General features: G+C 44.8%; 1 protein-coding gene across 1 annotated transcript; it reads right to left on the bottom strand.

Annotated features, from left to right (window-relative positions):
• Nucleotides 1-193: 193 nt before the first annotated feature.
• Nucleotides 194-25739, bottom strand: LOC121045949 (D-beta-hydroxybutyrate dehydrogenase, mitochondrial-like). The gene is made up of 4 exons (XM_040499452.2): nucleotides 25523-25739; nucleotides 5518-5724; nucleotides 1976-2158; nucleotides 194-357 (listed from the first exon to the last, which is right to left on the bottom strand). Exons 1-4 carry the CDS (start codon nucleotides 25737-25739, stop codon nucleotides 194-196), a joined length of 771 nt encoding a protein of 256 aa, XP_040355386.1.

Raw genomic sequence — 25739 nt, 5'->3', positions numbered from 1 at the left:
GATAACTTTGCACCAAGTTTGGAGTAGTCAGAACAAGGAGAGATTTCACAGCAAATAACAGTTAACTATCGAGACTTCGACTCGCCAGAATTGGACAAACTATATAAAAAAATATAAAATGTATATTTCAAAGACTAAATATCGCAAAAAACATACCTGACAATCGGCTTCCTTTTTTTTTTTTTTTTTTTTTCTAAGTTAATAAAATTGGAAGTTCAGGATACCTGTAGGCCCCGGGCTCAATGGTGATGACGTGGACCCCGCGCTGGTAGTACTGCCTGCGTAGTCCGTCCGCCAGTGAAATTACAGCGTGCTTGGTCATGGAATACACCGTCGATTGATCGAAGGTCACCCGACCTGTGCGTTTTGAGAGATGAAAAAGTGGGCTGTGATTGAATTTCCAGATATAAAAGAACGCCAGCTAACATCAGTAGGTCAGCATTTGCTGATCAAAATCCGATATGCGAACATCTATGTCAATAACATGTTTATTTTATTGCGATAAAATATTCATTTGTAATTGAAAAGTGCTTATGTCTTTATCCCGTGTAAGTTTCCAAAGCCCGTAGCTACACTGTTCGGCGTGTTTTGGTTTGGAGATTTTACCTCATTAATAGTTACTATATTATGATTATTTCAGAGAAAACTTTACTCGATTCTAAAAGTATTCATGAAAATCGACGACGTTTTACCACCTAAAATAAAATTAAAATAATTCGATTTTTTATTTGTATCATGTTTATTTTCCGTCGTGTTGACGTGAAATACATATCATTTCAAGATGTTTAATTTTACTAAATATATAATTCGAGAAATATCTTCTGGAAAGGAAGCTCTGAGCTGAAGTAGCGCTCAGGAATTCAACGTTGATACTCCTACTCTGAGACATATAATGTAATCATTTTTCCTCCGAGGTTTCACTGTACAGTGACTTTGCCTCCGAGTAACCTCCATTAAGGCGCTCGTAAGTCATACTCTGAACAAAGCACTGCAATGGGGTGCCTGTATTTTTTTAATGTGTCCTAAGTTGTGCGTACCGTTGTTCACCCTTCCCCGATGGCCGGTATAACGGCCGTGGTTTGGAACGCTCGACTTGGTTCCCGTGAACTCCAACCTGTTCTTGAAGCGTGGGAGAACCGCCTGGATTGGGGGGCTCTCCTCTTTACTCTTTACTGGGGGGGGGGGGGGGGGGGGGGAGGGGGCTATTTCTGTTTCCCCGCTCATCCGGGAACCTAGTTGTTTTGGGTATGGATGACGCCCGCGGAGGGAGGAAGTTGACGAGCGTTCCCGACTTCGGGATCAGAGTGACCCCTCCCTTGGATACGACAGAGATCGGACCTGTCGCATAGCTCTTCCTTTGCTTGCTCTGGACTGCGCTCTCGGAACGGTGTCGATAGGATGAGTCTTTCATCTGACCTTGTCGGCGCGGGGTTTTTGGGACAGTGTGTCTTTTGGCTTTCTAAGAAACTCAATTGGACGCAGTCCTATTATGGTATGTGGTCCTTCTTTTTAGAGAAGCGATCAGTTGCGCGGCTATCATTCGGACCCGCGCATAGCGGTGTTCTCGAAAGAAAGCTGTGGGATCTGAGAGTAGGCTTGGCGTCTCCCGTTTAGAAACAGCCGCTGAAACCTTCGGTTACTACCACCCGCGACCATCCCACAAAGTAAACATTTAGAGGCGACGTCGAAGAACAAAACGGGACGCAATAAAAAGCACTACGTCAACTGCATAGTATGCGCCTGTTTAGTTTATCTGAATACAAAAAAGGTATTGTAACTTGATATAAAAATATATTACATTTCGACACAGCAGCAACATTTCGGCTAAATTTTCTTACGTATGAAATTCTTGGGTTATTTTACTCGAGAGGGTGACCATGCAGGGCCGTCTATTCGAATAGTTAGTGCAACTGTTTCACGGAAATTCTTTGCGCAATTATGCCGGCTGAAGTGGCTCGATCAAAAACCCACTAACCTAACCCGCTGGAAACAATGACGAGTCTTCCTTTTGAGTCTCGAAGCAGCGGCAAGAACCTCTTGGAGACGAGAGTGGTGCCGAAGACGTTCACGTCGAACACGGACCGAATGCGATCCATGGTCTGCCACTCAATGGGGCCAATGTTGGGCACGCCAGCATTGGCCACCACAGACCAAAGAACTGCGATTGAGAAGGAAAAAATAAGAGAAGCGGCTTTATGTGTCTGGAGTGCAATGAACACAGGAGATCGTGACGTGTTATTAAAGACGGTCAGGGAATACCGCTGCTGTTGATCCACACAAACGCGTTTTTAAACAACTCCGTTGATTGCTTTACCATACCGAATACGGAAACAACTCAAGTTTCACAGGCTTTTTTTTCGTGTTGCAACTGGTTAAAGAAATAAATCGGGCAGTCTTGTAACCAGCGAACTACAGTCCTCAGCGGCAAACCTTGATAACGATCTTTGTTTGGCTCGCGGTTGATTTTCGCAACAGTTACAGAATTGCAAGCGGTGCTCGGCGCACGGTCGATGCGTTCATTGTATACCCCTGACTTCTGCGTCACAATGATTACAGTACACATAAAAGAAAGGACATTTAAATATCTACAAAGTTACAACTTATTCGGAACTTTTAGGAAACCGTTTTTGGACATCCGATACGGTACGAAGGGTCCTCCGGTACGAAGCGCGGATATGACAGTCTTCTGCTCTAGCGCATGAGCATTTCGTGCCGGTGAGCCCGTCGCACCATAGGGGGTGCAAAAGCAGTTCACTAAAATTCTCCATTAACTCAGTAACACTTGAATACCATTGGATGCCTACTGGGCCTCCTTGAATTGCATGCCACATATTCAGAGAATTCTTGAATTGATTGTGCCACCTCAACCGATGTATGAATTAACGCAGAGTCATAGATCGACGAAAGGTATTCGCGTTTTTAAACTCTAACACGTGAAACTGCCTTAGAATGCATTGTGATAACGCTATGTTTTCCCACAAACGTAGTTTGGGTGCTAGTGCTTCACTTGCCTTAAAGGCCACTTCTTTTTAGCGCAAAACGGATGTTCAGAAAAAAAAAAAATTGATTGGGACTTCCAGTTGTCTCGGAAGAAGATACCTCACGTGATATTTGTAGTGTAACCCCTGCAGTGTGCACGACGCATTATAACATTTATAAAACCTTCACGCGTGATGTTTTATACTCAACATCACTGCATGTCGGAGGCATGATGGCGTGCTTTGTCGTTAATTCATCAATTGACATTTAAACGAATGTTATTTCAACTGCCCTTGGGCAGCACTGTGCTATGTCCAATGACGTGTACGGTGTCTACTATACTGAATTCTCAATTATCAATTTCGAGTCAGGGTCATTTGCCGGCAAACAACTGGTATACTTGGTTTCCCCTTACGTAACCTGTAGAAGACGCTACGAGCCAATGGGGTCAATCACGCAGTGACAAAGCGCAAAGTCACGGCATTTGCCAACTTTCTGCACGTGTGTCGTCATCATTTAAATCGACTGAGTCCGGCGAATGCGCCGCCGCCCTGTGTTTTATATGCGATAGCACTTGTTTGGGCATCAGACACTGGGAGCTGATAGTGTAAACTGTAATTCTCTTCATTATTTCATTGCACTTTTCGTCACTACAGCCGCTTTTCTAGTGCAGAGTAATGAGCAACGCTAAGATTTGAGGCTCAAAAGCTTTGTAATCGTGGTAAATAAAAAAAATATTAAACGAAACTTTTTGGGCCTATTGCTTAGGGCTATCATTTTATAGGCCTCGACAGCACCGCCGCGGCGCAATGGTTGAACATATGCTTTGAGTTTCGCTACACGGGAAACATCCTTTTTGTGTATACCCCATCCCCCTTAAACCCCTTGATTTTATTTCGGAGATATATTCGTTTGTTTAGAAAGGAAGTGAGATTAAGACGAGTGCCGTCTTTGCCATGTATTTATCAAACTCGGCGGACATTTGATGAGGAAATAATCTTTATGGTAAGTTAACTAATTAACTAATATTTTTTAATCAATTCTTTTTAATCATGAGGTTTAGTGGTGATTTTAGAACTACAATATAGATGGCAATTACTATTAGCGGTGGAAAAACGTTTAAAGAAATGCGAAACGGTAGTGGCTTTTACTATATATGATCGAAACAATTTTCACCTTTTGTTCCGCCCGATTGAAAAATTGCGCTCAGCTAGATCGCCCCAAGCCCTGCCCACAATAACGCTTCAAAGAGTGACGAAGTCATTTCAATCGTGCGGTCACTATCTCGGCCGCATGTTGCTGATGAATGCGCCGACAACAGAAATGATGACGCAAAATGAAACCACTGTGTCACTCTTCGAACAATCATTGGGGGCAGTGATTGCGGCGCTGTTTTCGCTTGAAACGTTTAAATTGGGCAAAAAAAAAAAAAGAACATTGATAGTTGATCGAATTATGTATTAAAACAAGCGTTACTTTATCTAAAACTTGTTCAATTAATTTGGCATCCGATAGTGATTTTCAACGATAATGAGTTTACAATATAACACCTAAAACCTAGAACTTAAAAGTTAATCGACACAGTTAGTTAATTAGTCAACTTACCCTGACGAATAATTTTGAATCTAATGCCCGCCAAGCCTGAAAATATCCGGTGAAGACGGTACTTGTCTAACATTCGCTACCTTAAAGAAAATTGTTCGAATCAAAAGAAAACACCATGTATATGTTATAACTTATACAGCAACACGCGGCCCCGACGTCACAGGGTGACGCTACCGATGCTATCTACAGGGCGCATGCACAGAAGCTTTGCTTCACGAGACTTGTGTTCCTGAGCACACAAAATCCCCCTACCTCTCGTAGAGAACGGCCCCACGCCTCGTGGGGGCTTGTTTACAGACAGCGCGATAACACCGCTCTACCCATTTTGTCATTCTATACGATAGCAAGTCCAACTGCAGGATGAGACAAAATCATGTGCCAACGCATGTACCTTTGTCTACCTTAGTAGGACTCCAGTGTATATTATCAAGGATACTTAGTACGGGTAGGGTGCCTCAATACGCTTCCGTTTGTTCTGATCAGATTTTTCGTAGTATCCCCTGCCGACACCACGCGCTCAAGCAAACGTACAGCAAAATAGCCCTACAAAAAATGTCGCCGTGCACAGTGAACGCCCGGGACCCGTACCGACAGATGCTTTTCATGCGCTTTGAAACGAAAGATGAACGAACCGTTCGTGAAAAAGGATGGCCGGATGTCATCAGCCTAGCCAGAGCGCACATGAAGCCACCCAAAGTATGGGAACTTATACAAGAATTGTAGCACTCCATGAACTGCTTTCAAGATAACGCGCGATTGGTAGCATTCCACTCCGGGAAGAACTACCCTCAATCTATTGAATTAATAGGACGCAACAGGAGGGGTGAGGGCAACCCGCCTTTTTTAAGAAGTCAAATCGTGTAACACAAGATCAACTGAATGCGACAAAGTCGACGTTTTCATTTATAATCCTCTTGATGGGAATACATTTACCTCTGGAACCCAAGCTCTTTCTGACCTCTTCCAAGGCGAGCTCTACCTGGCCTTCCTTGGTGACGTCCAGCTGAAGAACGTGCACGTTTGGCAAAGACCTCAGTTCCTTGGCATCGGCACCGTCAGAGAACAGACAGCCGGCAAATACATAGAAGCCCTCCTTTGCCAACCGCTTGGCCAGCAAGTGCCCGAAGCCCGTATCACACCCTGCACCGAGAGACAAAAGAAAAAGTAAAAGAGACTTTTTACTTTTATTTGATAGCCGTGAATTTTTTTATTCATACAATATTATCGTAGACCTAGTTTATTGTGAAATGTGAGTTTTGTCTCTTTGTTGCCAGTTGAGCACCCTATAATACCGCATGTTTCCAATGTAGTATTTCTATAACCGTCGTTGTCGAAACTCCGACGGAAAAAAATAGATTATAATAACACGTGTTTTAGTGTCTGCAAAAAAAAATTCATTTAATGGTTATTTTAGGGAGACAAACCCATCCCAATGTCAATGTATATGACAACCTTGCATACGTCGGCGTTTTTACGCTTTTTTTAGATTTCCTAGCAGAATATATCTGCTGAGCCTATATTGTCACTGAAATTAAGAAATTTGCTCACTACATACCCGGTTGTACTTGCAGGTAGTATCAAGAGAGCGCGAGGATCTGTGAACAAATGTGTACTATGCACACTGGATCTTTCTGTAAATAAGCCAAGTACAAAGGGGAACGCTCGAGTGTAGTAACGCTCGCTGCACTCGCTGGTGTCTCTGGCAGTAGCTGTTTCAATCGAAATAATTCAACGGATATGGCACTTTGAACGTCTGTTTCTCCGTCTTATTTGTGTTATTGACTTCGATTACGTAATTCAATTAGGCGAGCGCCCGCAACGTGCGTATCTACCTTCCCAGCATTTTTCGGGAGTTCGGGTAACTGGGTTAAAAGTCCATTGAGCGCATAGCGTCGCGGTTTGGGTTTCATACGAGCAAGCACGTAGAGTTTTCACCCAGCAGTATCATCCTGGTGGATTCCACAGAGTGCGCTTGCAATCAGGCGTATACTTGAAAGCCGTTTTTGATTTTCTCACGCTCCTTCACAATGAAGAGCAAACGCAAAAGCCCGTGAGAGCCAGCGTTCAAAACTGTGACAAACATCATAACTACCGTCCACCTCATCAACTCACCAATAAACCATATATAGTTCAAAGTCTAGGTTCTCTTTATTCGGAGAATAGCTCCAATGCCTGAAGCGTATAGCTAGGCAAACACTTCGCAAAAATTTGGCGTAGGCCATACCACATCAGTGGCTTTCATTGATGTCTTTTGTAAGCTGTAGACTTTAATATTCCGTCAGTGTTTCTGAATCTGTCGTTATAGTTTCCTTGGCGTTTTATCAGTGAATCTGTTAGAATGTGGCTGAAAGTTTCGTAAGAAACACGTAGAAACATGGCTTGTGGCGTGCAGCGAATACTGGGAACTTAATACTGAAATTATTGTATCAATAAAGCTTCATCAAAGATTAGGCAAAAAAATGAGCAGGAATATTAGTGCACTATATATTAATTGTACGCCGTTTGAAAGTTAATATATTGAACCCACTAAAATCATATTTGACGTAACAAAAGTCGACCTTCAGGCAGTCTGCAATTTTAATAAAACTATAGAAGAGGATTTTTTGACGCTAAGTAATGCATGTTTGTGCCTCCAATGAATCTATTCTTATATTCCTCCGTAATTAATAGTGCATGTACAGTCATTTTAGTAGGCAAGGAATTAGGCTAATGTTTCCTCTTTATTTTTAAATTCAATAATATTAGACACGACACTTTATTTGACCAGTGCCAAACAATGTTTACATTTTTTTTAAATTTAAAATAGCAAGGAATTTTTGCGTCCAACGAAAACAGGCTTAGTTGCATGGTTCTTCATAAACATCTGTCAAGAGCTCACGCGGAACGCCGAGACAGAATACAGAGACTATTTATCTGAACTGGAAAAAAATAAGGCCCCACACAATGCAACTCATTTTAGGTCACGGAACAAGGAAGGTGGCCTAATGTAGCAAGCTGCCATTGCGTTGGCGCTGACAGCTTTGTCCCTCCACGCTGTTACTTATGTTCTTTTATGTTTACGTTGTGGGGGAGGCAACCTTGGGACTTTTTTGCTGCCACGGTTTTCCTCGCAGAAGCACGTGAAGCAAAGTGTAATTTAAGACAACAAGAAGAGCTGAAAGTCGCGTATAGCTTTTGCTCCCGCTTCCTTTAGACTTGATTTCCGTAGTTCTTTTTTTTTTTTTTTGCTTGGGGTTGACAGCACACACATTCGTTTACTATTTTTCAGGTGTTTATAAGCTCTCACGCATATTAGCTGCTTGTTATGTTTTACAGTTGTCCTGTGTCCTGCTATTTTTATTGGTATAGGTTTCTTGTACTGTAGGCAATAAATCTGAAAAACAAAAAGCAAGGAATGCTCCATTTTACAAAACCGGCACTATGAAAAACAGCATACGACATAACAGTGCAGTACAGAACAGCGCCGTCAACAGCATGTGTTAAAGTAGTTCGTAACAGAAAAGCGCACCTTCAAAACACCACCTCAACAAAAGAGAACCTACAATAACAGCAGAACGAAGAAAACGAAAAAAAGAAACGAAAGCCCCACAGCGTCAAGAAAGCTTATTGACAACTTAGCCTGTGGCGTTAAATATGCTCTGTGCTATACTAGCTTCGGAGAACGGAAGGGTGAAAGGGACAGCAAAATACTGTGGTAACAATTAGAAACTTACTAGACCGTTTTTCGTATAAACGACAATTGTAAACGGTGGCCTCATACTGTGAAACTTTTTTTTTATCGTGTTTTGTAATTGGGGTTAACCGTTCAATTCACTCACATTCACTCATAGTTAGCGGTTTATATCTATGGTTTTTGTGTAACGCATTTGACTCGCAAGTTCTCCGAAGTAACGGCATGCGTAGTGATATACAGCCAGAGAGGATGTGCTGCGTCAGGCTCGAAGCCCTAGTCAAGGATCGCTGAGAAGCTACGAAGTGTAATACTATGCAACTATGACACACAGCCCTTTATTGACACAATGTAGGGTTACAGCTTTTCTTTCGCTATGTAAACTCAATGTGAAGGGAGAATACACATTTAATGCAGAGTACTGTTAAACACTTCATTCTTGTCTTTTGTTATGTTTGTAAATTGTAAGTCAGACTAGTACTTCTATGAAAGAATAATTACCTCTATAATATAGTTTACTTAAAGCGATAATGCACTGAGGCAATCTATGATTAATTAGGTACCATCGCATCTCCCGCTAAATATAAAAATATTCAAGGAGCTACAAATTATTTGCGCCTTGCCATTGATAGCTATATATAATACAATGTTGCGCACGTTACAATTATGCACGCTCTATTGGCATTCTATTAACACAAAGTAAGAATGCTGAAGAAAATATATAAATATATATATTTTTTTTTTTTCACGAAGATGCGGGGTTGGCAGGAGAAGACATGGATGTACACATAATGAAGCCGAACGATTTAATGGCGGCAGGGCCGTGCGCGCGGGCCTATCCCGCGATAGTAGCGCACACCACTGCCGCACCGTCGTAGACTTCATCGTCATATTATGCCCCCCCCCCTCCCTTAGCAAAGGACGACCCAGACGATGAATAAAAAAAAACACATAGAAAACGTGCACGCATACACAACAGAAACAGATGAAGACACAGATGGACGAAGCAATGCGGTCTGCCACAAAATATGAGAACCTGCGGCAGTTCCATGGCCGGAAGACGCTCTGCAGCATCACCGACCTCTGCACCATTCACAGCCCCGCGACGACACTGTCCTGGCTGGGGAACGTCCGTCATGCCGTTACAAGATTGGGCTGGGGCCGGGGCAGGATATCGTCAATTCTCGTAGGTCTCAGTCGTCACAAGCATCGTCTCGCAAACGCGTTCTCAAATCACCCTGTTACACTCTTAATGGTTCCTCGCTTGTGTCTGTCAGTTCGTCATGTTGTCCTGTCTTTGCCGCTTAATTGAGGCGGGGGCTGTGGGCTGGAGATCAGCGGTTCCACAGACGGCGCCAAGGTTGGTGGAGATAAACGAGATGATCGGTACCCCGCACCCCCACCAAATGTGGACCTGCAGGAGAAGGCATGGATGTCCTCATATTGAAGCCGAATTATTTAATGGCGGCAGGGCCGTGGGCATGTGGGCCGAGCGCGCGATAGTAATGCACACCACTGCCGCAGCGTCGTCGTCTTCATCGTCACAATATATATGTACATACGTTAAGAGTTCTGAGCATGTTTCAACTAAACAAGCTTGGCGCAGTATGGCCATAGTTGCTTTGCGACATAGACCCCGTAATCAACGACGTTAATTGTGTGTGTGGGGGGGGGGGAGGGGGGAACGGGGGGGTTCTTTTGTCGATGTGACGTTTTAGAGCGCAGCTCTTAGGCGCCCGTTTCCGGCTTGAGCGGCGTCGCCGTCGCCGTCGGCGTAACCGCGCGGTGCATTATGGGTAAATTTTTCCGAAGACACCCGAGAACTCTCGCAGGAACCCGAGGTCGTCCCGAAGGACCTCGGGTCCCATCGGGAGGACCTCGGGTTTCTTCGGTGGGACCTCGGGAGGACCTTGGGTTCATTCGGGAGTTGCATGCAACAGGTCGCACGCAACCTGTTGCATGCAACGAGTTGTATGCAACCTGTTGCATGCAATCCAGGTTGCATGCAACTTGATGACGTCATCGTCATCCGCATCGTCATCGCCATCATCACTGATGTCATCAGTGACGTCACTGATGACGTCATTGGCATCCGCATCGTCATCGTCATCATCACTGATGACGTCATTGAAATCCGCATCGTCATCGTCATCATCACTGATGACGTCATCAGTGGTCACTGATGACGTCATCAAATCGTCAAGACACGTGCCCCTCCGAGGTCACGTGACCCCTAAGGTCACGTGACCCCTGAGGTCACATGACCCCCTGAGGCCACTTGACCCCACTGAGGTCACGTGACCCCCTGGAGTCACGTGACCCCCTGAGGTCACGTGGCCGCCTGAGGTCACGTGACCCTCTAAGGTCACGTGACCTCCCTCCCCCGAGGTCACGTGACCCCCTTGACGTCACCCGACCTCCCATAATGTCACGTGACCTTAAGGAGTCACCTGTCCCTCAGTATGCTTCCATCCTCCTCCTCAAGAGCTGCGCTCCAACCAGCGTTACAGGGAATTGTAAACGGCTTTCATTTTTTACGCTGTGCTGTTTCGGCATATTTTTTTTTGTCTGTGTTCTGAATGGACGTAGTGTGTTTTCTCGATCGCTATTTTAACGACGCCCTGTTTTGACGGGTGTTGATATGACCGTAATATTTTGTCGTGTTCTGTTTCGACATGTGCTCTTTTGTCGGGTTCCCTACTAAACCGTAAGCGTTAACTCAAAGTTACAATACGATGACTTTAAACGAGATCGACTTAACACTGTTCTAACTTTTAAGAGAGCAGATCTGATTCTTTTTTTTACAGAAACATGTCTCAGTAAAAATGTCGACAGCTGTGAAACTTTCAAAGTTTATAAAACATTTAATGTAGCATATCGATATGACAAAAACGGTAGATATGGTGGTGGCACACTCGTAGCCGTATCGCCGAGCATATGCCTTCCTTTTGTGTACGTGTTCGTTCAGATCTAGAAATGGTGTGGGTTTGGATCACTTTAAGTAACAGACATAAAAACTCCACTCAGCACCTTTACCACCCCCAATCATCGCAATGGCATTTATTGGTGATTTGTATGACGTTATTAATTCTTTTGTGTCAATATCCTAGTTATTTTATTTATTTAATATATTTTATTTTCTCAGATATTAGGTGGTCTGGCCCACCTCTTTTCGCTCAACCTGTTTCACCTCAGTGTTAACAATATTCATATTGAAAAACAGCGCGAAAAACACACAGACAAAGAGGAGAGAACACACAGCGCCACGTCCTGTGTGTTCTCTTCGTTTTGTACGTGTGTATTTCGCGCTGGTTTTCAATAAGGATTATTACCTACTAGCCCTACTTTCCATCCTTGTAAGTTTACAATATTTGGATCTGTGTCCGTGCTTTAACCTTTCACGTCTGGTAGCGAAACCAACAAACTATTCTACTGAGACAGCGAGCAAAATTGAATTAATTATGTCGATACACATTGAGCTTCTCTCTTTCATTACATATCTCCCAGGCTCTAGCGATCATTAACTATTAAATTTTGATCTTAAAGTTGCTCCCAGAATAAATATTAAAAAAGCGAAGCCTATTTCCTAAAACTATAAAGCCAATTTCGATTTTATTAACGAATATCCCTCCGCTGTTTGGATATATCTGCCAGAATTTGATTTGTGAAGCGAGCAGAAGAAATAGGGATTGTTATGATTAAAAGTGAACGAACTGACCGAAGCGTATGCACCCGTCAGGCGTATTCAATCTGATGATAGAGCACCTCGGTATTATAAGTTGATAACACCCTAAAACATATTTTCAATAACAAAGTACGACTTTCTTGTTTAACCAAATTACGCAAGTTGATTGATCGGTAAGAGGCATACTTTGCGGTTGAGGTCGATTATGCTCAGTCTGTAGCTGACGTCAAAGAAATTTAAAAAAAAACACACACTTTACTGTGCTTATTGTGAAATGAACCCACAAAGTTCTGGAAGACCAATAGCATGATTAAAGACGACCTAATTTCTTCTAACGTTGAGTCTGGTGCGCTAGTCCCGCCCGCAGAATATCCTTCCGTGTTAATAGATTTTTTTATTTCTTTTTCCAAGTAGTTTTTTTGTAGGTGCTGGAAATGTATTTTATGACGTTCCACACTGTTATTTTAGCCCGATGTTTCCCAATGCTATGAAGCCTGCTGGAAATATGAAGTTAATTGTTTCTTTGAAATAAGAATAGTCATGTGGAAGTGATAACATTACGTCAAGATTTTTAAGACACGCTACATTGTACTCATTTTTCGCCAACCTTTTCCATGAATCTTTTGAATGTGGCACGCTGCCTATAAAATGGGAACCTACCTGCTATAAAGTGGACACGACCGACCCGTGTGGCAGCATGATGAAAACTGAGGTTCATTGCCAGAAAAGTAAGGCTTGAATAAAGAAGAAGAAAACGGAGATGGAAAGAAACACCGACACGTGCGAGCGGTGCTGTCGTTGCTCGTGCCATCACGTCGCTGTCAGGAATTACTCTGTTGCTGCGTCGTCACTTCCCATCACTCCTTTCTCCCTATAACAAAGACAAACAGGTGGACGCCGATCTCGACGTGATCATCTTGCTGCTGGTTCGAGTGAATCTCGACTTTCTTGCTCAGAGGTGAAGAACCGGTTGCGGTTGTTGGGATGTCGGGAACGCAGCGGCAGCATCAGTTGTCACGTCCACCTGGGGTATCCGTGCCTGGACATCTGAGTTGCTATCGCGGGGATAAACTTGGTCTGCATGGCGGCATCGCTGATCCGCTGGCGAACTGATTTGTACCAAACTATGACCACTGGTTGTTTCTACTGTGCCGGGAAGCCACTTGTCTCCGGGACTGTTGTTCTTGAACCACACTGTCTGTCCAGGAATAAAGGGGTTAGTTAGATCATCCTGACTGTTTGGGAACGTCACGGGTAGAAAAGTGTCAATTCGTGAACGAACGGTGTAGCGCATTCATCTTTGCGATGGCGTCTTCCCGTCTTTTCCGGGCGTTCTGCGGTAGCTGTGTAAGAACCGTGCCAACGTTGTAAGCATGTTGCCCTCTTCCAACTTATTGAAACCCTCTTTCACGGTTCTCACTGCTCGCTCACCCAAACCATTCGACTGGGGAAAATAAGGAGCCGTGCGCATGTCCTGGATGTTGTTGCGCGAACAAAAGTCCTGAAACTCAGCACTGACAGAGGACCATTATCCGCAACTACGGTCCGGGGCAGACTGAAACGGGCAAAATTCGCGCGCAAAGCCTGTATGGTAGACTCCGCTGTAGCCGTCTTTAATCGCGCCACCTTAATCCACTTGCTGTGCGAGTCTGCGATTATGAGCAACATGTAGCTGGCTACTGGACCCGCACAGTCGATGTGAACCCGAGACCATTTTTCTTTTGTCTCTGACCAAGGCTTCGGTGTCTGAGAAGGCGGTAGAGACGCTACCTTACCGCATGTGGCACACCTCCGCGCCACTTGCTCAATGTCTTCGTCTAAGCCCGGATACCACTGTAAGGGTCTCGCGACTGCTTTTATTTCTGATGCGCCTACATGGTTGTCATGTCGGTGCTTCAACAATCTCTCACGTGCATGTTCGGCGATCACCAGCCTCTGCCCCCAGTGAACTAACCCGTGGGACACCGTCAAGTCGTTCCTCCGATTGTAAAACGTCCTCAGATGGTTGCTGATCTTGTTCTTGTCAGTTGGCCGGCCCTTCAGGATAAAACTCAGCACCTGACGAAGAACAGGGTCTACCGTAGTCAACCGCCAGAGTTCTGTAGAAGGAATGAAAGAGTCACCCAAGGCCTCCACGACAAGAACATACTCCTGCAAGTCTTGACAAGACGCTTCTTTTGCTGGTCGTGGCAGTCTACTGAGGGCGTCCGCATTTTGGTTCAATTCTCCCTTCCGGTACTCTATCTGATACGAGTAGGCACTTAGCAGCAACGCCCAGCGTTGTATTCTTGCGGCCGCCGTGTGAGAGACAGCTCAATTTTAGTGGAAAATGCCCAGCAGTGGTTTGTGGTCCGTCACCATAGTAAATGCACGGCCCCAGAAGTATTCTCTGAACTTTGTGACTCCGAATACGAGAGCCAATCCCTCGTTTTCCAGGTTTGCGTAATTCCGCTCTCCCTTTGACAAGATACGTGAGCGAGTCCTACCGGTCGATAGCCATTACCATCCTTGATTGATAGCACCGCGTTCCACTGCTTAAGCCCAGTAAGACGACTCCCCCATTCAATATTGTCCAATTTCACCATCAATTATTCCTTTTAAAATCACAAAGCACATATTGTACTCTCATATTTTTATTTACCTAGAATCAAATTCTTTTTCGCTCCTGCTCAATAAAACTTACATCACTAATTTTGGTGTGAGACGCAGCTGCATCAGTTGACCCATTCATTCCTTGCTATAGTGGACAAAAATGGGCAGGCTGACTGTATTTTTCTAGATTTACGTAAAGCATTTGACATGGTAAGTCATGAGTTACGAATACCTAAACTTTCGTCATTAAACCTATTTTTTTTTCATTTGTTCACCTGGCTTGAGTGCTTTCGTACCGACCGCTCTCATTATACACGAGTGAATTGCAATAATCATTCTCTAACTAATGCGGCATCCGGCGCACCCTGTTGTTCCGTTTTAGGCCCGCTTCTTTTTCGAATGCTCAATATTGATATACCAAGTTGTGTTCCTTGCTCCATGCATACATACCCGGATGACAGTGTTGTTTATTGAGAAACGTATGACGATGACGTTGAACGCCTTGTATAATCTGATCTAAATAATATTTCTTTTTGGTGCAAAAATTGTGTATGAAACTCAACCATATCAAATGCAAACTAATGCGGTCTTCATAGTAAGGCACGCGCCCTTCAGCATATACAGTGACAGACATTAAACGTAAATCCGGTAACGCATAAAGTTATCTACTTTTTATATATTCAACTTTAACCTGCAAAACTCCTATTTATGTAATAATCGCCAACGGTAACCGCATCTTAGAAAAAATACTACGGAACTTCAGAACGACCCCATTCAACTTAAAATTTCTCCTTTATGACACTTTTGCACGGTCTAAATTAGAATACGGTCCTAACCAAACCGTTCTACATAAAACTCTTGAACTAGTTCAAAATAACACCGTTATTTTCCTTCTGACTAGTTACAGTCAAACAGACAGCATATCATCAATGAAGTCCAGTTTGTTGTTACCCTGTTTGTCATTGCGTAGAGAGTTTTTTTTCGACTTTGCCTGTTCCAGAAAGTGTATCATCAGTCATTACAAGACGATTTCCTTACATTGCCTACCTATTACTTTTCTTTTCTGGACCATAAGAATAACGTTGGAGTAACACACTGTCAAGCGAACACGTTTCTTTACTCATCCATCCTGGATATAGCCAACGACTGCAACCACCTTACAGCAGATACCACAACTATACCTGATTATTTTATTTTCCACCAATCTCTGTTTACTTTTCAGTGTTTGGAGCCAATAAAAGTTCGTTGCTTTTGTTCAATTCGTTCGTAGCAGATGTTCCTTCAACTTTTGTGAATCAGAATGTATGTTCGATGCCTGTATTTTTTGCCACGTCTTTTTTTTTTCGTAATTATAGTTTTTTTGCTTTATCCTTTTTTTTAATGGTTCTGCACTTGGGGGCATGTACAATAAATGCATAGAAACTGAAAGGTAGCACGAACTGTTGTCTGAAATGGGTAAAAAAGTTCTCACACCCAGCACCTTCCCCCCTAAAAATGTATCTTCCCAATCGCTTCAATCGGATCGGGCGCAACACGTGACCGTTGCCTTCCCATGATCCTACGCGATTCAGTGGTCTCCTCTAAAGCGCCGCCATTTTCGTGCGATGTATTGCAGTGGCACCAACGTTGATTACGGCCCTGCCGTAGGTTTTTTATTGTTTTTTTGTACCACGACATCGGCGGCAATGTGTTGCCATCTTGCTGCGCTGTGGACTGTACGAACAGCGATGCGAAAAGGAAAAAGATGTTTCACCGTCTCGACGGGAAGAGAAACTCTTCAGCAACAAAGACTATGGCTCCACCGGATCGGTCGGAAAAGTTTCGACTGCAACCGAACGAGGTGAGTGTATTTGATGGATAATTAAATACTCGAGCAACGTAAATAGCAGACGTCGCATATTCCTCCGTGCCCATGTCCTCAGTTGCAGGTAGTATTCAATGTTTATAAAATGTGTACTAAGTAAACCAAGCTACTGGTTTGCCAAAACGATCGCTTATGACATTACCGAAAATTCCTGGGTTTGCACGCGTTGTGCAGACTTTTAAATGCCGCAAATGCAGATCTTCCAAGATACAAGAACGTTTGAGTAGAGCGTACGCTAGGGATTGTGGGTGGGCCTTACGTGAGCGTGCTCAATCTATGCTCTAATCGACGACGTGAGATCCCGCCATCAACGCAGTCCTTGCCTAAAATTTATTAAAACCACTCCTAGTCGCCAAGGGGCTTATGGGACTTCACCCTCCCCTCGTCCCTTCCAGAAATCAAACCGACCCTATAATATACTTATGCACCTTGACCCACCATCCCTCCCAACCCCCGCACCCCGAATCAGGGATGTCGCAGCCACCTCAGCCCCCCCTCCCTCCCCCTTCCCGAGAAAAACGGAAAAACGTGAATACACCCCTGACTAAAACTGTCTATCTGAAGCACGAAGCGGTTCTTTCTATCGTGTGCCGGCTCTCAGCACTTGCTGAAACAAACGGCTAAAGGCAAGATAATACTGCAGTGCATTTCCATGTACACAATTTCTCGAAACTCTATTCACATTTTTTTTTAATCATCTGTGTTTAGCAGAATTAGATAACTTTCCTTCCCATCCGAGGGACTGCAGGTCTGCTCGCGTTATTATATTTTCCGATCGAGACGTTTCACCGTGCTTTAGGACTCCAATAAATGTGTACAGACGCTAGTTTCTTCACGTTGAAAAAACAAAACTGTCTTCACACTTATAAAAACAAAAATTTTCTCGTGCACTGTATACAATACCAAGCAAGTACGGCCTGGCAAGCAGAGGCGCGAGCCTAGGCGGGCCTTGTGGGCCCCGCGCAAAAATTGCGGCGGGGAACGTGGCGCGGAAGGAGGGCGAGGAGGATCGCCCTCGACGGATAACAGGTGGATACGGAGAAAGAGAAAATCGCGCTGCCTTTCCTTAATTATGAGCGACGGCTGCCGCCATCTATTGTCGAAGAAACCCTCGAGACAGCAGAGACACTTTTCGTTGCGAATCTTGTTTATCGCAGCATCGACGACAAACCTGTCCCTCGGCGGAAGCGCAAAATTCCGGCATCGTTGAGTGTGCGATGCGCATGCGTTCTCTCGGACGTGGAGTTTCCCTGCCTCTTTGGGAAGGTTCGCCGCGGTAAACCAGCAATCTATTGCCATTAAGCGGTGTAGGGTGCATTCCCCATAGTAAATTCATCTTTGCCTTGTTGAAGTCACCATGTGCACCATTTCGCCACCTGCGTGATTAAATCGGGTGGAATTTTCAAATCTGCTTTTTGTCTTTATATCCATTTTCTGCCCCCCCCCCCCCCCCCCCCCCCCCCCAGTACAGCTCTCCCAAGCTTAAAACTTTGAGGACGATCTCTGAGCATCATTTTTAGTAGTGTGTGCAAGTACACAAAATATCGATACTGGGGTTGTCAGTGGCCCTTAAATGCTATTTTCTGATTTTTTTTTCTTCACAGTGTCCCCGTTTCTAATTTACCAAGTACAAGGTAACGACTTCTTATGACTAGTAGTGCAGTGAGGGGCATTTTTATAATGTATACTTAAATTATTTTTTATCTCCCTTATCTCTCCCATTTCGCGAAAGACGTTGCTCGCAAGGTTTCGCAGTCTATCCGGTGTGTTTTTGGTACGTGTGCGTCCCAGCCCGAAAAATTTTGCACGAAATTTCTCCGCCAGGTTTCGGGGGTAATCTGAGTGCCAACATTGTAGCGCCACAGTATCACCTGTAGTTATATTATATGAGTCCATAACGTTCCCGACAAACTCAAGGCAAAAAAAAAATTTCTAAAAAAATTAAGAGTAATATTTTCACTAAGGTTAGCGTGGCAAGTGGATAGGTGGGCTAGTTGGTACATGTTATGTTAGAAGTTCCCCATCAGGTAATCTAGCATTTCACTGTGATAGACGTCCGTGCGCGCCTACTCATGACAAAACAAAAATAGTTGGAAAACTAAAAAAACGCAGAGAGAATTGTTTGCATGAGAGCAAAGGGCGAGAATAGCTGCGTGAGTGCCCCGTCAGTGCACTCAACTGAAAAAGGGTTTTACTTTTTGTTTCGAGAGCCTGAATTTGCGTACAAATAGTAAGTGTGTTTCAATAAACGTTCAGTTGTAAGTTAGCGCTTGGTCCTGTCTCGTCTTCCTCGTGTCCTAGCTTTTTAGGCGCTTCACAAGTTAGTGTGGAATTTTACTGCCGAATTTAGCGCGAATTGTGTGTCACGTGATGTGGGGGAATCTCGCGAGCTACAATGTCACATGAACATCGTCCGCTACATTTAAACACGGTAGCGTAACCCTGCACAGCAGTGTGCAGCTTCTTTGTTGTCACCGCATTCCAGTTGTAGAATCCGGCAAAAAACAGTTTATTTTCTATCCTTTTTAGTGTAGACTATTCAGCCAGGAAGACTCCCGGGGGCTATCTTATTTTTATTCACTGATCTTTCTACATTACAACTATTGTTTACATCACCTTTTCGTGCAACATTGTCAAACCAAGCGTAGCTTCTTCAGTGCTCCAACGACGTCAAGGCTACTTGCGCAAGCAAATGAGACGCAGGACGAAGCCACGTGCTCCTGAAGCATTGCGGGGCTGCAGCACTGTGGAAGCCACCATTAAAAACGTAGCACAAAATACTTGGCGCCGAGGGTAGGTTCCCGCGTGATTTCATTATTCTAAGTTTGCGAGACCCTAGGACGTGCGTAATAGTTGCATTAGGTCCCCAGTAAAACGCATATCTTCCTCGTCACGCACTTTTTCCGGTGCATTGCTGTTGCGAGTCTGCGTTTCGTCCTATAATCTTAATCTGGGGCCGTCAAACGTCACGGCCATAGCCGTGACGTTCTATAGCGGGAACGAAAAAAAACAACAAAAAAACATTCTCCTTTCCGCTAGATGGTGGCAGTTGAGGCCGCCCAGCGTTCTTCGCGGGCGCAGCCGGAGGGCACGCATGCGCATAACGATCATTTCTCGTCTCGGTGTGCAAGGACGATTAATTTCGAACGTACGAAGTACGATTCTAATCGGAAGTATCTGCGGGTGACATTTGTTTTCTTATCATGGTGATCTCGGCCTATGTTAGAAAATGCGCCGAAGCCGCGGGACAGTGAGTTAGTTCTTCAGGATGCTCACGTCGAAGGATACCAAAGGAATTCGAGGCGGGCGGTGTAACCATAAGGAAGCATGTGAATTCGATGGGTTCACACCGCCCGCCGATCTGCCGGCACGACCAGCACGACCACCACTACTGAGCCAACTTGGCTGGTGCCGTTACTGCGGGCACAGTCCTCTTCAGGATAACCGACTGGGTAATTATGTAGCTCACTGGCTAAGAACGAAGTAGAGTCAATTGCTGAAAGAGTTCCTGACTAGTAACTTTTGTTCTCGCCAACAGAGGACAGGTGGGACACTGTCCTGAACGATACAGGTATCTATACACAATATTTCTGTATTCTAAGAAGCACGTTTGGAATCGCCTCTTTTCATACTATTAGGATACCAGCTGGCGTCGCCGGTGGAGAGCGGAAAATAGTTTTACTTCGTTTCAACTTAGATTGGACTTACATAACGCCTACGAGCGCGGACTCTTCGCGTTTGACGCCGGCTCGGCTGTGCACAAGCAGTCGTGGTGGGTGACAATTTTTTTAAGTTATCGGGTCACAGTCGCTGCCCTTACGATTTGCCTATGATAAGGTGAGGCAAAGAAAGCTAGCCGGCTATGTCTCGACGGTGGCCACCAGCTTTTTACAGCGACAACGTGTAAATAGTTTATGGGGGGGGGGGGGGGGGGGGGGGGTACATTACTCTTGCCGAAGTGACCGCCGATAGAGCACGGCGTATACGCCGCACTCATCAGCTTCCCGTCCGAGGAATATAGTCGCTCGTCTTGGCCGGCGTCGACAATGGCGTTGAGCAAAGGAGGTCGGCCACACAAGGAACGTTTATGGTAAGATTGATCATGAGTGTAACATCTAGAATACACTAAGTTTGCCCTTCTGCGTGCGCCCTCGTTGGCTCACACGACCGTCGACGTCGGCCAATACGCTCTTTTTGTGTGAACAAGTTTATAAGCTTTTTTAAGGCTAACTGAATTTAAGAGATGTATGCATTAAACAATATTTTTGAAAAAAAATATCAAACAATATGTTTTACAATATTTGACGCAGTTTAGCAAGGTCTTTACCCTGACCTGACCATACTTTTAAATTTAGTTATTACAGAAGTTAATTATTCATACTTTTTGACACCGTATTTATTTGAACGTCAAACTTTATGAATTTTCATATTAAACAAAATTAGCTTTTTATGTGCAACGTGTAGTTTTTGAGCAATGATTTAGCCGGCGTTTCATGACGCAGCCTGTATGATATAGCCATGGACCTGTAGATCCTGGCAAACGGACAGCCTCAGCTCTTCTGCCTGGTGGAGTCAAAATTTACTGTTTTGTTTCCACTCTTCAAACTGCAACCAAAGCTATGGGGTCTATCCATATGACGTCAGACCGCTTTTTAATGTCGAGTAACTACAAAAAGGCATGGCCGCCGGAAGCAAACGCGGTTTTAATTGGCGAATTTCTTTTGCTTTCTTTTGTTTTTCCGGAGAGCATATGAATAAACGTTATGTTAGCGGCCATGTTTGTGGCCGATGACTCAGCATCTGAATTGACTCTAACGTCCAGCAAGCTACTTTCTAAGAAAACAGATGTTTGATAAATTTTAGAACGTATTTATTATACAACACATGTTCTCCCTCCCTTATTCTCTTATAATAAAATGATGAAAATTCTTAATCGCAGCAGCATCATGCCTTTGGACGTGCCGCAGAGACCCGTTTTGTGGCACGAAACTCCGGCTGACTGCAACACACTTGGCTCGGATAGCGCACCTTCCACTGCGGCGGGTCCTAGTTCGCCAAGTGTGTCAAGTGAAAGCGACGATCACGCTTCCACCAATGTTTCAGCAAGTGACAAAAGTTTTCATATGCTTTTCAATTTTATCGTTTGAATGTGGTCTGTATTACAACAAAGCACCCCTGTATCTTCAGCTGTGCATCCAATTTAAACAAATAAATGGATTGTTTACGTGCGGACCTACTGTTCTTTTAAATCTTTAGAAACCATCGGCCTTGCCCGTGAAACAATTCCTGTATATTTACTTTCCTCTAGAGCACTCGGGAAGTTAATTTCTAAAGTATACACATCGAGCTTGGCAATGTTTTTCCAATATATTTTGCGACTCAAAAATAAAGTTGCGACGTGACTATGTGCATGACGTCTCACAAGAAAATGTCAGGCTCAGTGCCACCTCATAGCTTTATATTTACGGTATAAATTTCCTGTACTTCTCAATTTCCTGACTTTCTTCGTGGATCATCGTCCTGGATACTCCGAGATACTCTGCGGGGGACTGGACGACAGGACATTTTTATGACCAGCAGAAAACGCGCCACCTGGAAGACGGGCCAGCTAAAAAAACGGGCCGGCAAGATCCAACTTGTCAAGGCAAATTTTGGGGCCACCTAAAAAAGTCAAAACCGTTTACAACTCCCTGTAACGCCGAATTAGAGCGCAGCTCTTGAGGAGGAGGAGGGAAGGGTGTTGAGGGGAGAGTAGACCCCTCCTCTTCCTCCTTCTACTCGTCCTCCCCTCATTCTTCAATCTCCTCCGGGGGCCAGGGGGGTCACGTGACCTCGGGGGGGGGGGGGTCACGTGACCGTGGGGGCAGTCACGTGTCCCTGGGGGGAGGGATCACGTGAACTGGAAAGGGGGGGCCACCTGACCCTGGGGGAGGCGTCACGTGACCCTGGGGGAAAGGGTCATGTGACCTCAGGGGGGGGCGGCACGTGACCTGGGGGCTCACGTGACCTCGGCGGGGGTCACATGGTCACGTGACCTTCGGTGTCACATGACCTCGCGGTTACGCCAACGCCGCTCAAGACGGAAACGGGCCCCTAAGAGCTGGGCTCTAAAAGGGACGGAACACAGGCTGGCAAGTTTAGGTGGCCTTAAAATTTGCCGTGACAAGTTGGATCTCATTTGTCACGGCTATAGGTGGCTCCCTAGGTGGCCCCAGATTCAGAGTGTACAGGTCCCGTCAAAGTAAAACGGAGCGCCGGAGCGGCAACCGAACTGCACCGCCGCGCTATCTAGCAGCGCCGGCTGCACCTGATAGGTGCCGTCTGCGCATGCGTGTGTGCCGTTCGCTGTGTCCTCCGCCTTTCTTGTTTGATCCTCGCATTATCGGCGTCTCGAGCTGCCAAACGCTGTTCCGATAAACACCGCTAGGTGTTCGGCTCGGGCCAGTGCGGTGAGATAACACTGAAGGCAAGTAAGAGAGAGGGGCGAGTATTGTCGATGAGCACCGCGTCGACAACACTCGCACCTCTCTCAGGCGTCGATTTTAGGAAGAGCTTTGCGCCGCTCAAACCATTGATAACGTGTGGGTGGGAAGAGGAAAACGGAGGCCCCATTGGAAGGCACGCCCGTATGCGAAGATGTGGCCTTTCAGTTCCAGCCGGCGCTGCTAGATAGCGCGGCGATGCAGTTCGGTCGCCGATCCGGCGCTCCGTTTTGCTTCGAAGGGGACCTGTACGTGTAGGAGATCTGTCCCAAAGGACTATTAAGGAGCGTTTATACCTCATTGTCTATCCTGCGTCCTTCCCTCGCAATTATCTTGGCAACGTACGCCTTGTTGACTCTCGAGAAAATGATTATTTTCTGTTTGCGTCATATAAGCAAGTTAAGGGTGGAAGCACTTAAACGCGGACCACTAGCGAAAGAACCGGGAAGTGCGACGTTTGCGAAAGATGCGGTTCGACCTTGAATTATAGGAGGAAACAGGGATATAACCTGAAATCGGAAGGGAAAGTTTCACTTCCGTATGCGCACCCTTTCACGTAAAACGGGCTCCGGGTTTTGGCACGAGGTGTGTAACCTGTTCAGGTTTAAGCTGAAAGAGCGGAGAAGACTACAAGCGCGGAGTTGGCGTGCACAACTTGCCTTGAATCGTGCGTTCCTAGAGTGAAGGGTTATTCGATTATGTAAACTTACAGACGCAATATCGTGCCTGCAGCTTCCCCCGTACTGTCAACTCACACACTCTCAAGAAAAAAAATGGGGTGTAGACGTCACACCCCTTGTCCCATACACGACATCCCAAAACTTCTGTTCGACGTATAGCGCAGGGACGTTGAACAGACAGCCCCAACTTCAGGAGGGGCTTGAGAACGGCGATATATACCTCATGAAACAGCTAAAATACGTATCAAAGACTACAGAAAAAAAGAAAAACACTGAAGTTTTTTAGTGTGGCCAAGAAAACCCCGATTACTTTTTTGTAGTCAGTAACACGCACATTAGCTATTCTAATGAGTTGTACAACTCGGCTATCAAGCCGGTCGTGAAAGTTGGTACCGTCGGTTCCACATCAGCGCGCTAAACGCCGAACTGGAGTTTTGGGGTGTCGTATTTCGGACAGAGGGTACAAGAATATACCCTTTTTTTTTTTTCTGAGAGCGCAGGATTCCAAATCTCCGAAGGAAAAAGTGTTTTTTTTCTTTCTTTTTTGTAGGTACCACGGTAGGAAACGTATGGAACAAAAACATTTTCCAAAAATATGATAGCCCTATATTTACCTCGCCAAAGACGTTTCTAGTTAAGACTTAAGACTTAAAGGATCATCAATATTGATACTTCGAAGCACAAAGAGGAGTAGTGTCTTTAAGTTTTTCTACGGCTGATATATAATAACGTTAAGTCCCTAGAGCACACAAAGCATAAACTAATTTTCAGAGAAAAAATTCCGCATTGTTCACGACGCGAGGCTAATAGTCATTTAGGAGCGATTACGATATATTACTTTATTTCGAGAGGTCGATTTTAAAAGAGAAGCGCGTTTCGCGATCGCTGATATCAGTCTTGCGACGTAAATGTTCCACTAAGATATTTCTAGAATCATATGGCGCTGAATATTCTTTTGAAAAACAAGCGGCTTTGGATATACCTCACAAAAAAATACACAGATGTGTTTTGTTATTCTATAAAAATTATGACACAGTTCTTAATTTCTTCGGTAAATGGCAGGCCTATGAATATTCTTCTAGAAAACGAAAGATTTTAATATGCGTCCCTTAAATTATCTGACCAAGAATTTCGACGCAGCTTTCAATATTTATCAAGTACATGGCAGACATTAAATATACGCCCAGTAAGTAACAGATCTCAAGTTTTGTTTTAAACGGCAAATTTTTGTTTATTCAGCAAGTAAATGGCATATTATATTATTCTACCAGTAAACGCAACGGCACTGAATAACCCTCCAGATAATGACCCCAGCTATGAGTATTTCTTTATTAAATGACACGGCTATGATTATTCCTTTGGTAAATCTCACAGCTCTAAATAACCCCCAATAAATTGTATAGTTCCAAATATTCCTCCAGTAGGTGGCAAGGTTTTCAATACTCCACTATTAAACGACGGGGCTTTGAATATTCATCAAGTAGCTAAAAAAGCTCGAAATAATCCTGCAGTAAATGACACATTCATTAATATTCCTCTTCACTATAACACTAATCTCAATATCCCTTCAATCAATGACACAGCCCTGAATATTCCTCCAGTAGGATCCATCCGTGGGCGTGCCTCCAGCGACCGCTGGTCTGCACACTCGGTCAGTAGATTTTCCGGGTGATTTTGCGTCGTGTAAGGATGAATAATTCCATGGTGAGAAATGAAATAGAACCCTGTTATAGGATTTTAATAGGGCTCTCATTCATTATTGAGCGGTAAGTTTTCCCTGAAAAACAGCTGCTTCAGCGCAGTCTTATATATTACTACGCGCCTGAACAGAATAACCTTCCACTCGACCCATTATATCTTGCTGCGATAACTAGTTTCAAACGTTACGGGGAAGAGGAGAATCCGTTTTCATCAACTTTCAGACACCCTTGGCACAGCAGCGCTCGGGGGTTCTTTGAGCCTTGCCTGTGATCAGCACAGCTTTGCCGTCCCCACTGATGAGCTTGACGAACACCTGCCGCCGTAGAATCCAGACCGCCCAGTAGCTGATGTGCGTGACCAGAACCAAGAGTCCGAGGATTTGAGCGCACAGTATCAACGGCGGCACCCTGGCACACACCAGCCACAGCGGCCCCGTCAGCAGGAGAAACAGGTGAGCCGTCGCAATCTTCATCGTCCGCAT

This window comes from Ixodes scapularis, unplaced genomic scaffold, assembly GCF_016920785.2.
Source record: "Ixodes scapularis isolate PalLabHiFi unplaced genomic scaffold, ASM1692078v2 PGA_scaffold4__175_contigs__length_147842914, whole genome shotgun sequence".
Taxonomy (NCBI): domain Eukaryota; kingdom Metazoa; phylum Arthropoda; class Arachnida; order Ixodida; family Ixodidae; genus Ixodes; species Ixodes scapularis.
The sequence above is the reverse complement of the archived record's forward strand: the minus strand, read 5'-3'. Positions and strand labels throughout refer to the sequence as shown.